This window comes from Tiliqua scincoides, chromosome 9, assembly GCF_035046505.1.
Source record: "Tiliqua scincoides isolate rTilSci1 chromosome 9, rTilSci1.hap2, whole genome shotgun sequence".
Lineage (NCBI taxonomy): Eukaryota > Metazoa > Chordata > Lepidosauria > Squamata > Scincidae > Tiliqua > Tiliqua scincoides.
The window spans coordinates 22,577,513-22,590,512 of NC_089829.1; the positions used below are offsets into that span (position 1 = coordinate 22,577,513).

Below are 13,000 nucleotides of genomic sequence, written 5' to 3' on the forward strand. Positions count from 1 at the left end.
TTGGGTCTCCCTCAGTAGAACTCAGACGAGGAGAGCAGCAGGCAGGTGCTACAGAGGCCATGGCCACAGCTTGGTTCACCTCCAGGGAAGCAAAAACATTCTGCAGCAGGAAAGGGCTGCTCCTTTTCCTCGCCCAGGTTTGAGTTTTGAAATGATGGGTAGAGTCCTTGTCTTCCTCAGGGAGACTGGCACAACTTCCCACATGCTGCAGCGTTGGAGGTGTCTACTACACAGCACGTGTCATGCCTCCACAACAAAAAGAGCACAGGATTATGGGCCCATTTTCAATCACCTGCTGGTCTGGCCCTTCAGCTCCAAGAACACAACACCAGCAGGGCTGAACGATGCCAACTGCTGAAGCAGGACGCCCTGGGGCAGTGCTTGATTTCGTGGCAGAACATGTGCATCCAGGCCCAACTGAGGGCCGCAGTAGCAGAAGGACATGGAGCCAAGGGCTGGCTGGGGCAGCAGAATTGATGGAGCAAGTCCAAAAGCCTGGAGGGTGCAGTGCCTGCTTTCCAAGAGGGGAACAAAGCCAAGTTCACTGGGCTGCAGCCCCCTCTTTTCAGGCAAAGAGCAGCCGGTGTTTCCACATGAGCTGGACGAAGCTTCACGAAAAGTGCTGGGGGGCCGTGGGGGGTTCAGATTGTTTATTTTTATACACACAAACAAAGCAGCATTAATTAAAAGGTAAAGAGCAACAGAGAAGGCAGGGTGCATCCCCAGGGGGAAAGCAGGCCAGGGTGGGCCTCATTTCCTTTGTGTCCATCTCCCAGGGCAGCCGTGACAGTAGTGCCACCCTTTCTGCCTCCTCTTTACAGCCCAGCCAAATGAGGGCCCCAAGTGAAGACAGATGGAGTACTAAGCTGGCTCCTAACCCCTGCTTGGCACAGTCCCCTGTCGGCACAAAGGGGGTTTGCCCATGTGCAGCTGTGGCTGAGTGTCACCCTGCCCCCCCAAGCGCCCCCAGCGCCCATTGCCCCCAGCGCCATTGCTCTCCGTGGGTGGAGCATTCTTAACCCTCTTGGCCAAAGTCTTCCGTGAACTTCTTCACCTTCAGAAGGTCGTCTGAGTTAACAGTAGGGCGGGTGGTGGCCAGCGACCGCAGCATGTCCGACTGCAAAGACACAAGAGGAGGAGTAAGTGCACTGTGTGTCCAGGCCAGTCTCCAGGACCAGGAGGGCAGCGGGCTTCACTTTGTTTCACACCCCTCCCTTCCAGGCAAAACCTCTCCAGCACAGCTGACAAAGACAGACACAACTGCATCTAAAAAAAACAATGAACAGATCCCTCCCAAAAGTGCCAAGCAGCCGCCTTGCATGCTGCTGTTGTCAGCCTTTGCTTCTGTCTCTCTGTCACCCACATGCATTGCTGCACCTGCCAGTCTGCACCATGGCAGATTTCTGCCAGAGCCATTTCTGCTACAAATCTGGGCATGTGACGGAAAGTGCAGCAAACCAGCACAAAGGGCAACCGGGCTTGTTGGCAAAAGGGGCAGGAGGGCCATGAGTGGCTTCACACAAATACAACGCCAGACAAGTCTTGGGACAATGATAAAGACACAGCGTTGCACTTGAGAACAGGAGTGCTCAACTCCTCTGCAAGGATGCCCTTGATTAAGGTCCAGGCTGCACCAGTTTCCAAGCTGTGCACTTCTTGGATGTTATGAGCCAGGCACACCACAGTTCAAGCCAAATGGGAAGGCAGCTTGCATGGACAGCAGGGAGGGAGGGCAGGAAGAGGCCTTGGCCCAAATGGTAGTCAGCAGCAAGGCTCACCATGCAGACTATGGGCTCCAGGAGCTTGTCGCCGGGAACTTCCATCCATGTCATTTCAATGGCGCCCGGATCACCTGGGGAGCACGGAGTCAGTAGGTCATCCACCACCTGTCCAGGAGTGGTGCGGGATGGTCCACGGACCTGCAACAGGAATTGTGCTGATGAGGAGGGCACAGGAGAGAGGCAGAGCCTTCATGACCACAGAGAAGGGTCTTCCATGTGGCTCCTTCCCTCCAGCAGAAGTCCTGAAGCAATGACAAGATGACCTGGCACAGGGGATTCCCCCCCCCACTGACTGTGCGGCCTTGACAGCAGCCGCCATCCTCACCTTCTTGAAGTGCGTGGCTGACTGCACCTTGCGTACGGGCTGCATGAGAGCATCACGCACAATGATGCTGATGTCGGCCCCGGAGTAGCCGTCTGTCTTCCGGGCCAGTTCATGGATGTTGGCTTCCGTGAGGCTGTGCGGGGTGTTGCCTAGGTGCAGCTTGAACATCTGGGCCCGGGCTGGCTCTTCGGGTAGCGGGATGTAGATGCGTTTCTCAAACCTGCAGTCAAACATGGGGAAAGACAACCTGAAGGAGCTGAGGAAGGCTGTCGCTCATTGTCCTCCCCCCCCCATGCTTTTCCAATCTCGGGAATCCACCTGAGAACAAGCTGCCACTCCCCCCCAGCCTAAAAGCACTTTCTGACATCTCCCTCCCAGACTGGACCTGCTGCACTCATCTGCAGGCAAAGCAGGGGTGGCTCTGCCACTCAGTTGTGGACCTCCTTTTTCCACTGCCTTGTTCAGAGTGCCCCCCTTCTGTGGGAAGGCAGGATGCCACATGGGGTGAGACCTCAGTTGTAGCACCCCCTGCCCTTTCTTGGTTATCCTCTCTGCCTACTCTCAGGCACCAGCTGAAAGCCCCGTTAATGTTCAGGCCTGTTCTGGCCTTTGGGGGTCCTTTCATCTGCTTCTTGTTGTAAGTGGGTTGTTTAGATTCCACTTGGATTTGTGTTTATTTTGCTGACTTTATATGTTATGATTATTATTACTATGAGTATTTATATACTGCTTGTCAACAAAAAGTGGCTAACAAAACAATTTCTATAGCAAAATAAATCAGTATTGAGGCTGTGAGCTACACTGGAAATGACATTTCAGGTGAGGTAAGCACATTTTAAAGAAGCGAATGTCCCTTCAGCAGAAAGACTTTGCACAGTTTGGAGGCTGGCAAACCACCTGTCCGCACAGTGGATGCTGTACCAGAAATGGCAAACTCTCCTTCAGCACCCACCTTCGCCGAATGGCAGCATCCAGCACCCAGGGGATGTTTGTGGCACCCAAGACCAACGTGCCATCGTTGTTATTTCCAACGCCTGCCAAGGAAGAGCACCAATCATCACATGTGCATCCACACAGATCCAATCACACCCCACCCCACTTCCTGACTGCCCAATGAGGAGAAGCAGTCTATAGGGCATCCTCCATGTGCTGGGAAATGGGAAAATGGCCCCGCCACCTACCCTGCATCTGCACCAGGAATTCTGTCTTGATCCTCCGGGCAGCCTCACTCTCATTCTCGTTACGGGAGCCACACAAGGAGTCCACCTCATCAATGAAAATGATGGAAGGCTTGTGCTGCCTGGCCAGCTCAAAGAGGTTCTTCACTAGCCTAAGGGAGAGACATTGAGCGGGGCAGCAGGCTCAGGGACAGCCATGACAAGCAGAGGGGCAGCTGCACAACCAGCTAGTGCCCAAGTGATGGTGGCAGCAAACTGGTACAGAGCTGTGGTCCTCACGGGCAGCCCACTCTGTGCATGTGCAAATCACCAGAATAGCATCACACATGCACTCTTCCCTTCTGCTCTAAGCCCGCACCTCACCTACCCACCCCCACTCACTTTTCACTTTCTCCCAGCCACTTAGACATCAGGTCGGATGAGGAGACAGAGAAAAAGGTGGAGTTGCCGGCCTCTGTGGCCACGGCCTTGGCCAGGTATGATTTCCCCGTGCCTGGAGGGCCGAAGAGGAGAATTCCTCGCCAGGGGGTACGTTTGCCTGGAGTACGGAAAGAGGAGATGACCTTACTTGTCTCTCCAAATGTCCCCAGTGCCCCGGGGAGGGCCACAGGGAAGGCAGGGGCTCACCTGTGAACAGGTGAGGGAACTTGATGGGCAGGATGACAGCTTCTTTAAGAGCCTCCTTGGCTCCCTCCAGCCCAGCCACATCATTCCATCGCACATTGGGCTTCTCCATCACAATGGCGCCTGTGGGGGGGAAGAGTTTGCCCAACAGGGACCACAGAACTCCCACCTACCTCCCCCTACCCTGCAAAGAGAAGAACCCCTGGAGCCTCCCAGGAGCAGCTACAAGTGACCACAACAGATTCACCCCCCCCAGAAATTGCCCCTGGCTGTAGGGAGCCAGAGCATGGGGCTGGCTCCTCATCACAGGACTCACCCATCAGCTGCTCTTGCAGTTTCTTCTTCTCCGGATTGTCCCCCTCACTGTCACTGTCACTCCTGCAGAGGAAGGCAACCAATCACACAGGATGCACAGTGCTCAGGGAGTTGGAAGCAGCCCCATCAGAAAGGCGAGGAATGAACTGTGAGAGCTGGGGGGAGGCATCACAACTACTCTGACTGACAAGCTCACCTGCAACATGAAACCTTCTCTGCAACTTGGTGACAATCAGAAGGGAAGGTGCAACCAGCCCATGTCTCCCCCAGCCCCCCAATTTTCACAGACCTGGTTTCAACTGGCTATTGTCACTTTGTCTTTTAGCCAGACTGTTGGCAGGCTCTCTCTCCACTCAGATATAGGTCTGTCTACCTGCCAAAGGTAGCCCTATATGTGACCCACAGAACTCTCATTCAAACCCACTTCTCAGCCAAGTAGTTCATAGCTCTTAGGCACTTGCACAGACACACAGCCCTGCTGTGCTGACTGGCAAAGAGGGAAGGCAAGCCAGGCCAGCCCCCTTCAACTGTCAGAGGACCCCCTGCTGGTGTAGCCTTCCTTCCCCATACCCCTTGCTGTCATTCTGGGCCTCCTTGACTGGCTTCTTGCTCTGCTTGTCCTTGTTCCGCAAGTACTCCTTCAGCTTCTCGGCCCGATCCAGATACTGTGCGCACTTGGCCCGGATGCTCTCCTTGGCCTTGTCACTGTGGGCATCGTCTGCAAGGGCAATGGGAGGGAGGGAAAGTGAGGAGCCAGGCCCCAGGACTGAACCTGCACCACTCACTCCAGACTCACTAAGACTCCCTACAGGAGCCCCTCTGAGGGCAATGGCAGCGGCACGCTGGCCCGATCGCCACCACCCACAGTAAGGCCACAAGCACAACCCACCAAACAGGCAGGCACAAGGATGCTGCGTGCCTGGAAGAAACTGGACTCAGGCCATCCCACATCACAAGAGATTGCCAGTCTGGGCAGGGATCCTGTGTACCCTCCTCCAGGACAGCTCAAGCCCAATGCCAATGAAGCCCCCCCCCAAGCAGACTCACACTTGATGGCGTGCAAGAAGTATTCCACTGCATGCTGGTAAAGCCTCAGAGCTTCCTCGTAGTTCTTCGCCTTGTCCTCCTCTGTGGCTTTCGTGACCAAATCAATAGCTTTCTGGGGAGAAAGGGCCTGGTTCAGGGCTCACAATGGGACTCCAGGTCACAGTGCCTGGACAGCTGTACCTCGAGGACCCAAATCTGTCTTGTAATAAAGGTCTGACCAGGGTATGAGAGGGAACGGTGTGTGCCAGACAGGGGTGCCCTCCAGTGGCCAAGCCAGAGAGACCTGGGAGCAGCAACCCTCCTGCAGCCTGCACTGCTTCTGACTGACTGTTCTTCCCCTCCAACGCCATCCTGCCCCTGGGGCCTTCAGAGCCATGCAACAAATGTGGCAAGACAGAGAAAGACTGGCCTACCAAAGACAGTGCAGAGCCCAGCCCAGTCCAGCATCACCTCCCACAGACAACAGCTGGCACAAGTCACATGTCTGAACAGCTCTCCCAGCAGCTGGTACTCCTGGATCCTTTGTGAAGGCCCTCCACAGCAGCCCCTTCCTCACCAAACAGGAGAAATGTGTTCCATTCGCCTTGGGAAAAGCTTGCAACAATCTAGACCAGGGGTGTCAGACTAATTTCATATAGTGGACCAAATAGCTTTCATGGTGCCTGCTGAGGACTGGAAGTGACATCATCAAGCAGGAAGTGATGTCATTAAGTAGATGGTGGCCAGAAATAAGCACTTTATTTTCATGCAGAAACTCATCAGCTTCAAATGACAGAAGAGAAAATGTGCAAATCTTTATAATGTTTTCAAGATATGGGAGGCCCAAATATCACATGTGCTGATCTTTTAGGAGTGCTGCTTCTGCAGCAGTGTCATTTTGCAGCAGCTGTAGGGTGCTCTGTGAAGTGATGCCACAGCAGAAGTGGTGCTGCTGAAGGGGTTGCCCATGTGATGGCGCTGAGAAAGCCCAATTATCATGGGGGCCACATCTGACCCACAGGTCTTATGTTTGACACCCCTGGTCTAGACTCCAAACCCCGCAGAGGTTTCAGTTCAGCTCAGTGATGCTGGTCTCTGGCTGAGCAGGATGAGGCCATTTCACAGGACCCAGGGAGCTGCGTCAGCCCTGGGAAGTACAACTTTTGCAGGACCCAGTGAACACCAGGGACGTTCACAAAACTCAGCCTTGGAGCCTGCACTAGCAGAGCCAGCTCATGCCCACAGCCCAGCTCAGCTGGGCCCTTCCTCAGGTGAGTCCCTGGCTCTCAGCACTCTTCTGTACAAAGGCAGCTTTATGGGGCCCACTCCCAAGCCTGTTGCTGGACCAGTAATCTACAGACTAGAAAGCATTTTTGCGCATTCTGCACATCATAACACTGATGTGTTATGGCGCAGATGTGATGCTGGCGCAGCAAAGCAGATGCCTTCATCCTGCGCACTATTCATAACCAGGCCCAGGTCCAATAGCAGATAGTCAAGATCGGCTACCCCTTTTCAGAAGCAGCCAGCTACTGCAAGGAACGACCATCATCAGATCTCTATTCTTCCAATGTGTGCTTTTGGATTGTATGTCAAACCACATATGCTACAAGTCTCTCACTTTCCCTCACTCCAAGAAGAATTAATCTGGAACAACTGCTGGGTCCAAACCCACAACCATTTGCATGAGTTAGAAACTCCCATTCAATTCATAAACACATACAGGTCAGGAAAAAAACAACTTTCCTTTGTAGTCACAATCAGGGAGAACCCTGGAAAGGGAATTAATGAGTTCGCTTTTAGTGAGCCTGGGGTGACTTTGTGTACAGTATTGACACAATCCCAATAGCTCTGCCTGTGTATAAAACCACAAACTCACACAAAGACACAACTGCCAAATTTCAGATGTTCCAGAGACAGTGAGCTGTTTATTCTAGACTAATTCATCTGAATTTAAAGGGTCAGGCTCTGGGACAGGTGTCCCCAAAGGGACTGGAAAAGGGGTTCTTTCCTTCACCCTTCCAATACACATAGTCCAACTACGAGGGCCGGCTACCTGATGAGGTAGGCCAAATGCTGCCTTCTGTTCAATGATGTGCCAGCCTTCCTTCCTCCCACTCTAGGTGCTCTCACCTAGCACTCTGCTCCCCTCCACAGTTCCTGTTCCTCTCCCTCTTCCTTTTCTAACCCAAGGAGGGGGACAGGGGAGCAGTGGTGCCAAGAGATGGGAGCTAATAAGAGGTGGGCACCTGCACTAGTCTGCTGCCTGAGGCAACTGCTTCAGCTGGCCAGGAGGAGCCAGTCCTGCTATCCCATTCCCCTTCCTCTTGGACTCTCTTTGGGCATTTCCATCCTTCCACAAAAAAGGGCACAGCCGGTAATTCCCAGTGGTGGGGAGATGTGGACAACAGCAGGCAGAGAGCCCAATCCTAAGCATTTCTGCTCAGAAATAAGTTGCTTTATATCCAATGGGGCTTACTCCCTGGTAAGTGTGGATAGGATTGCAATCAAAGTCAGTCACCCAAGACAGCACAACCCTTTGCATCCCTACTCAGAAGTCACTCCCATTATGGTCAATGGGGCTTACTCCCAGGTAAGTGTGGGTAGGATTGCAGCCTCAAAGCCCAAGCCTATGCATGTCTACTCAGAAGTAAGTCCCATTACAGTCAATGGGGCTTACTCCCAGGAAAGTGTGAGTAGGACTGCAGCCTGAGAACCCACTCCTATGCATGCCTACTCAGAAGTCCCATTATTGTCAATGGGGCTTCCTCCCAGGTAAGTGTGGGCAGGACTGCCACCCAAGGCAGCGCCGGGTGGGGAGGCTGCGCCAAGGAGGGTCCCGGGGGAAGCGGGCAGAGCCGCTGCCGCCGGGCTGGCGGTGCTGCGTCCGAGGGGCCCCGAGCCGGCCCTCCGCGCAGCGTCCCCACCTGGGCCCCGCTTCCAGGCCTCCCAGGCGGGCGGCCGAGGAGCGCCCTTGGGGGGCGGCGCCACACACGTGTCGGCGGCGCAGGCGGGCGGGGGTGGCGGCGGGCGGCTAGGCCGCGAAGCCGGGGCCTGGAGTGGGGCGCGGGGCCGGCGGGGCGCGGCGGCGGCAGTACCTGCAGGGCGGACGTGGTCATCGCATCTCCTCCGCCCGCGCCGCGGCTCTGCTGCCGGCTCGGGGCCGCCGCCTGCAGGCCGCGCGAGGAAGCGCGGGAGGGGAGGAGGAGGGAGAGCGAGCCCGCGGGAGGCGGCGCCAGGGGCGGCCGCGAGCTTCGAGCGCTGGACGGAGAACGGCCCGGCACAGGCTGCAGTCCTATCCACGCTTTCCGGGGAGTAAGGCCATCTGCTCTAATGGGACTTTCTTCTGAGTAGACCTGCATAGAATTGGGCTTGTGGGCTGCAGCACATGGCAAAAGGGTCACACGTTCCTCCCAGACACGTGCACTGAGGTGGCAGGTCCGGCGCAGATGGCATCACCACAGAGGAGGACCAGCACCCCTGAATGTTGGACAGCCAAGTAAAGTGCAGGACGTGACAAAATAAAAGCTGAAAACACTCGTTTTCATATGGTTAATTAGCCATTATTAATGATTAATTAATGACTCACTAATGAGCCATAAGTTATTTGTCTTTCTCTGTAAACCGTTTCCTGAACTTTTTGTCGAAAAATGGTATATAAATACTATTTTTATTATTTTATATTACTGTATTAAATTCTATCACTATAATTTATATACACAGGTGCGCATCACTTAGGGCGCAATCCTAACCCCTTATGTCAGTGCTTTCCAGTGGGAGGTGTTGCATCCAGCAGTTGGGTGTCACTTACTTTGAGGCCTCCTCAAAGTAAGGAAAAGTTTGTTCCCTTATCTCTGAGCTTCATTGCCTTTATGTTAGTGCTGGAAAGCACTGACATAAGGGGCTAGGATTGCGCCCTCAGATACTTAGATATGTTCTCCCTTCCCATTGTTATGCGATTAGGTTTTCAAGCAAACATTCAGCCCAGTAAGAACATAAGAACAGCCCCACTGGATCAGGCCATAGGCCCATCTAGTCCAGCTTCCTGTATCTCACAGCGGCCCACCAAATGCCCCAGGGAGCACACCAGATAACAAGAGACCTCATCCTGGTGCCCTCCCTTGCATCTGGCATTCTGACATAACCCATTTCTAAAATCAGGAGATTGCGCATACGCATCATGGCTTGTACCCCATAATGGATTTTTCCTCCAGAAACTTGTCCAATCCCCTTTTAAAGGCGTCTAGGCTAGACGCCAGCACCACATCCTGTGGCAAAGAGTTCCACAGACCGACCACACACTGAGTAAAGAAATATTTTCTTTTGTCTGTCCTAACCCACCCAACACTCAATTTTAGTGGATGTCCCCTGGTTCTGGTATTATGTGAGAGTGTAAAGAGCATCTCCCTATCCACTCTGTCCATCCCCTGCATAATTTTGTATGTCTCAATCATGTCCCCCCTCAGGCGTCTCTTTTCTAGGCTGAAGAGGCCCAAACACCGTAGCCTTTCCTCATAAGGAAGGTGCCCCAGCCCCGTAATCATCTTAGTCACTCTCTTTTGCACCTTTTCCATTTCCACTATGTCTTTTTTGAGATGCGGCGACCAGAACTGGACACAATACTCCAGGTGTGGCCTTACCATCGATTTGTACAACGGCATTATAATATTAGCCGTTTTGTTCTCAATACCCTTCCTAATGATCCCAAGCATAGAATTGGCCTTCTTCACTGCCGCTGCACATTGGGTCGACACTTTCATCGACCTGTCCACCAGCACCCCAAGATCTCTCTCCTGATCTGTCATAGACAGCTCAGAACCCATCAGCCTATATCTAAAGTTTTGATTTTTTGCCCCAATGTGCATGACTTTACACTTACTGACATTGAAGCGCATCTGCCATTTTGCTGCCCATTCTGCCAGTCTGGAGAGATCCTTCTGGAGCTCCTCACAATCACTTCTGGTCTTCACCACTCAGAAAAGTTTGGTGTCGTCTGCAAACTTAGCCACCTCACTGCTCAACCCTGTCTCCAGGTCATTTATGAAGAGGTTGAAAAGCACCGGACCCAGGACAGTTCCTTGGGGCACACCGCTTTTCACCTCTCTCCATTGTGAAAATTGCCCATTGACACCCACTCTCTGCTTCCTGGCCTCCAACCAGTTCTCAATCCATGAGAGGACCTGTCCTCTAATTCCCTGACTGTGGAGTTTTTTCAGTAGCCTTTGGTGAGGGACCATGTCAAATGCCTTCTGAAAGTCCAGATATATAATGTCCACGGGTTCTCCCACATCCACATGCCTGTTGACCTTTTCAAAGAATTCTATAAGGTTCGTGAGGCAAGACTTACCCTTACAGAAGCCATGCTGATTCTCCCTCAGCAAGGCCTGTTTGTCTATGTGTTTTGAGATCCTATCTTTGATGAGGCATTCCACCATCTTACCCAGTATGGATGTTAGGCTGACCGGCCTATAGTTTCCTGGGTCCCCCCTCTTTCCCTTTTTAAAGATAGGCGTGACATTTGCTATCCTCCAATCTTCTGGCACCGTGGCCATTTTGAGAGACAAGTTGCATACCTTAGTCAAGAGATCTGCAATGTCATTCTTCAATTCTTTAATAACTCTTGGGTGGATGCCATCAGGGCCCGGTGACTTATTGATCTTTAATTTATCAATGAGGTCTGAAACATCTTCTCTTTTAACCTCTATCTGACTTAACTCCTCGGTTAGGGGGGGCCGTTCGGGCAGCGGTATCTGCCCAAGGTCTTCTGCCGTGAAGACAGATGCAAAGAACTCATTTAATTTCTCTGCCATCTCTAAGTCTCCTTTTATCTCTCCTTTCCCTCCCTCACCATCCAGAGGGCCAACCGCTTCTCTGTTGTTGTGAAAACAGGCACTCCCTGCCAGACACTAGCTGGCTGCTCAGGCTTCTGGAGACAGATGGTCTCTTCTTTGTATTAAACCCAGTTTTGCCTGGTCCACAGGTGAACACATTTGGTCCCTGTTGTGTATATGCAACACTGGGCAGAAATGGCTTAAGAGCCTCTTGGTTGTGTTTACATACATTCTGCTGCAGTCTGTGGCAGACTGCCTCATTAAGAGCCTCTCTGTTGTGCTTTGACCACTGTCTTATATGTGGCCCATCACTAAGCTGAAGGTTAAGCAGCACACAGCTGTATATATATATATTTATTATTTATTTATATACTTTATATATATCACCATAACTTACATATATTAAACTTAAAACTACCGTAACTTATTAACGTGAAGAAGACCCTGTGCTGCCAGCTCACAGGGAGAAGAACATTTAAGTTCTTTTTCCAAGACACAAGACTAAAAAAAAAGGACATGTCCTGGAAAAAGAGGACATCTGGTCACCCTGTGCAGGACACATTCCAGGCTCTACAAAAGGGTGCATCTTCCACAAGGTCCCCCAGCGCCAGGCAGCTGCAGCCAGGGTTCATGCTAGGAGTGCATTGAGAGCAGGGTGGGGAAGGGAAGGGATTCCCCCACCCTAAGAAGTAGCAGAGCTGGACTCTAATCCTTCACAGGGATTGTGGGCTTGGAACTGGGGGCGGTGGCTATTCTGGCTTCTCTGCAACCTGCAGATGCCCTCCAAGACACACAGCAAGTTCAGTGCCCTTCACAGCACCTGCTCACACTATGCTACCTTACCCCCACCCCCCAAATAATTTCTCATTTCCAAATGAATATTCAGGGGGCTCTTAGAGAGTTAATTCTGCCACCCCCTACCTTGGCCTTCACTCCCACCACATGGGAGGCGGTATGCTGGCTGCTCAAACTAGCTCTGCTAATGGCCCAATCCTATTCAATTTTCCAGTGCTGGTGCAGCTGAGCCAATGTGGTGAGCACTGCATCCTGTGGTGGAGAGGCAGTCACAGAGGCCTTCTCAAGGTATGGGAACATTTGTTCCTTTACCTCAGGGCTGCATTGCAGCTGCACCGGTGCTGGAAAGTTGGATAGGATTGGGCCCTAAGGCTATAATCCTATCCAAATATTGCTGGGAGTGAGCTTCATCGACAATAATGGGATTTACTTTTGAGTAGACATGCATAGGATTGGGCTCCAACTCTGGGTTGAAGCAGGAGAAGGATGCATGTTTCAAAATAATTATGGGGAAGAGAAGGTCCTTGAGAACTGCAGGCTTCCTGGAAGGCTCACAGTTGAATCACTGCTGCCTCTGGCGCCACAGAAACATACCTTGGAGCTTGCCATGACATGGGTCTTTGCTTTCTTCAAAGGTCCTCCAGTGGTGTGGGACTCAGCCAAAGGGCATCAGTGTACTCTGGGCTGACCTTCCTGCTGGGGTGTCCAAGCTGTCCATGCCTGGCACCTGACAAAAGCCCTGTTACTTTTCCAGTTGAGGCAAACACCTGGCAGGAGTCAAAATGGCCCTTTGGCCTGGTTCAGTATACCTGAACCAGACATGCAGCACAGTGGCTGCTACTGCACAGCTAGCCAGCCAGTCAGGGCATTGTCCTATTATCTCTTTCAACCATTTCCAATGTCTGAATCTGAAGCCAACAGGGCGGGGGGGGGGGGGGGGGCTCAATACTACAAATCAAGAACTACCCTGTGCTGCTTCCCTGCCACCACTTGGGCCTGCACAGGTGGTCGAGCAAGACGTGTGATGTTCTGGAGCAGTGGCTCTCAATATTTTAGCACTGGGACTCACTTTTTAGAGTGAGAATCCGTCAGGGCCCACCAGAAGTGACATCATGAAGTAGGAAA

At 52.5% G+C, this 13,000-nt stretch overlaps 1 protein-coding gene across 1 annotated transcript; it reads right to left on the minus strand.

Annotated features, from left to right (window-relative positions):
- Positions 1–635: 635 nt before the first annotated feature.
- Positions 636–8,430, minus strand: VPS4A (vacuolar protein sorting 4 homolog A). Its single transcript, XM_066636922.1, has 11 exons — positions 8,348–8,430; positions 5,271–5,382; positions 4,794–4,941; positions 4,225–4,286; positions 3,912–4,031; positions 3,666–3,822; positions 3,288–3,436; positions 3,059–3,140; positions 2,107–2,326; positions 1,779–1,919; positions 636–1,117 (listed from the first exon to the last, which is right to left on the minus strand). Exons 1-11 carry the CDS (start codon positions 8,366–8,368, stop codon positions 1,016–1,018), a joined length of 1,314 nt encoding a protein of 437 aa, XP_066493019.1. The 5' UTR covers positions 8,369–8,430; the 3' UTR covers positions 636–1,015.
- Between the last annotated feature and the right edge of the window lie 4,570 nt (positions 8,431–13,000).

Excerpts from the sequence above, each read along its gene's own strand:
- VPS4A (XM_066636922.1), bottom strand. The coding sequence starts at position 8,368 with ATGACCACGTCCGCCCTGCAG. Across the intron at positions 5,383-8,347 it reads TGACCACGTCCGCCCTGCAG|AAAGCTATTGATTTGGTCAC; the intron begins GTACTGCCGCCG and ends CTTTCTCCCCAG. Across the intron at positions 4,287-4,793 it reads GCCCAGAATGACAGCAAGGG|GAGTGACAGTGACAGTGAGG; the intron begins GTATGGGGAAGG and ends CTTCCTCTGCAG.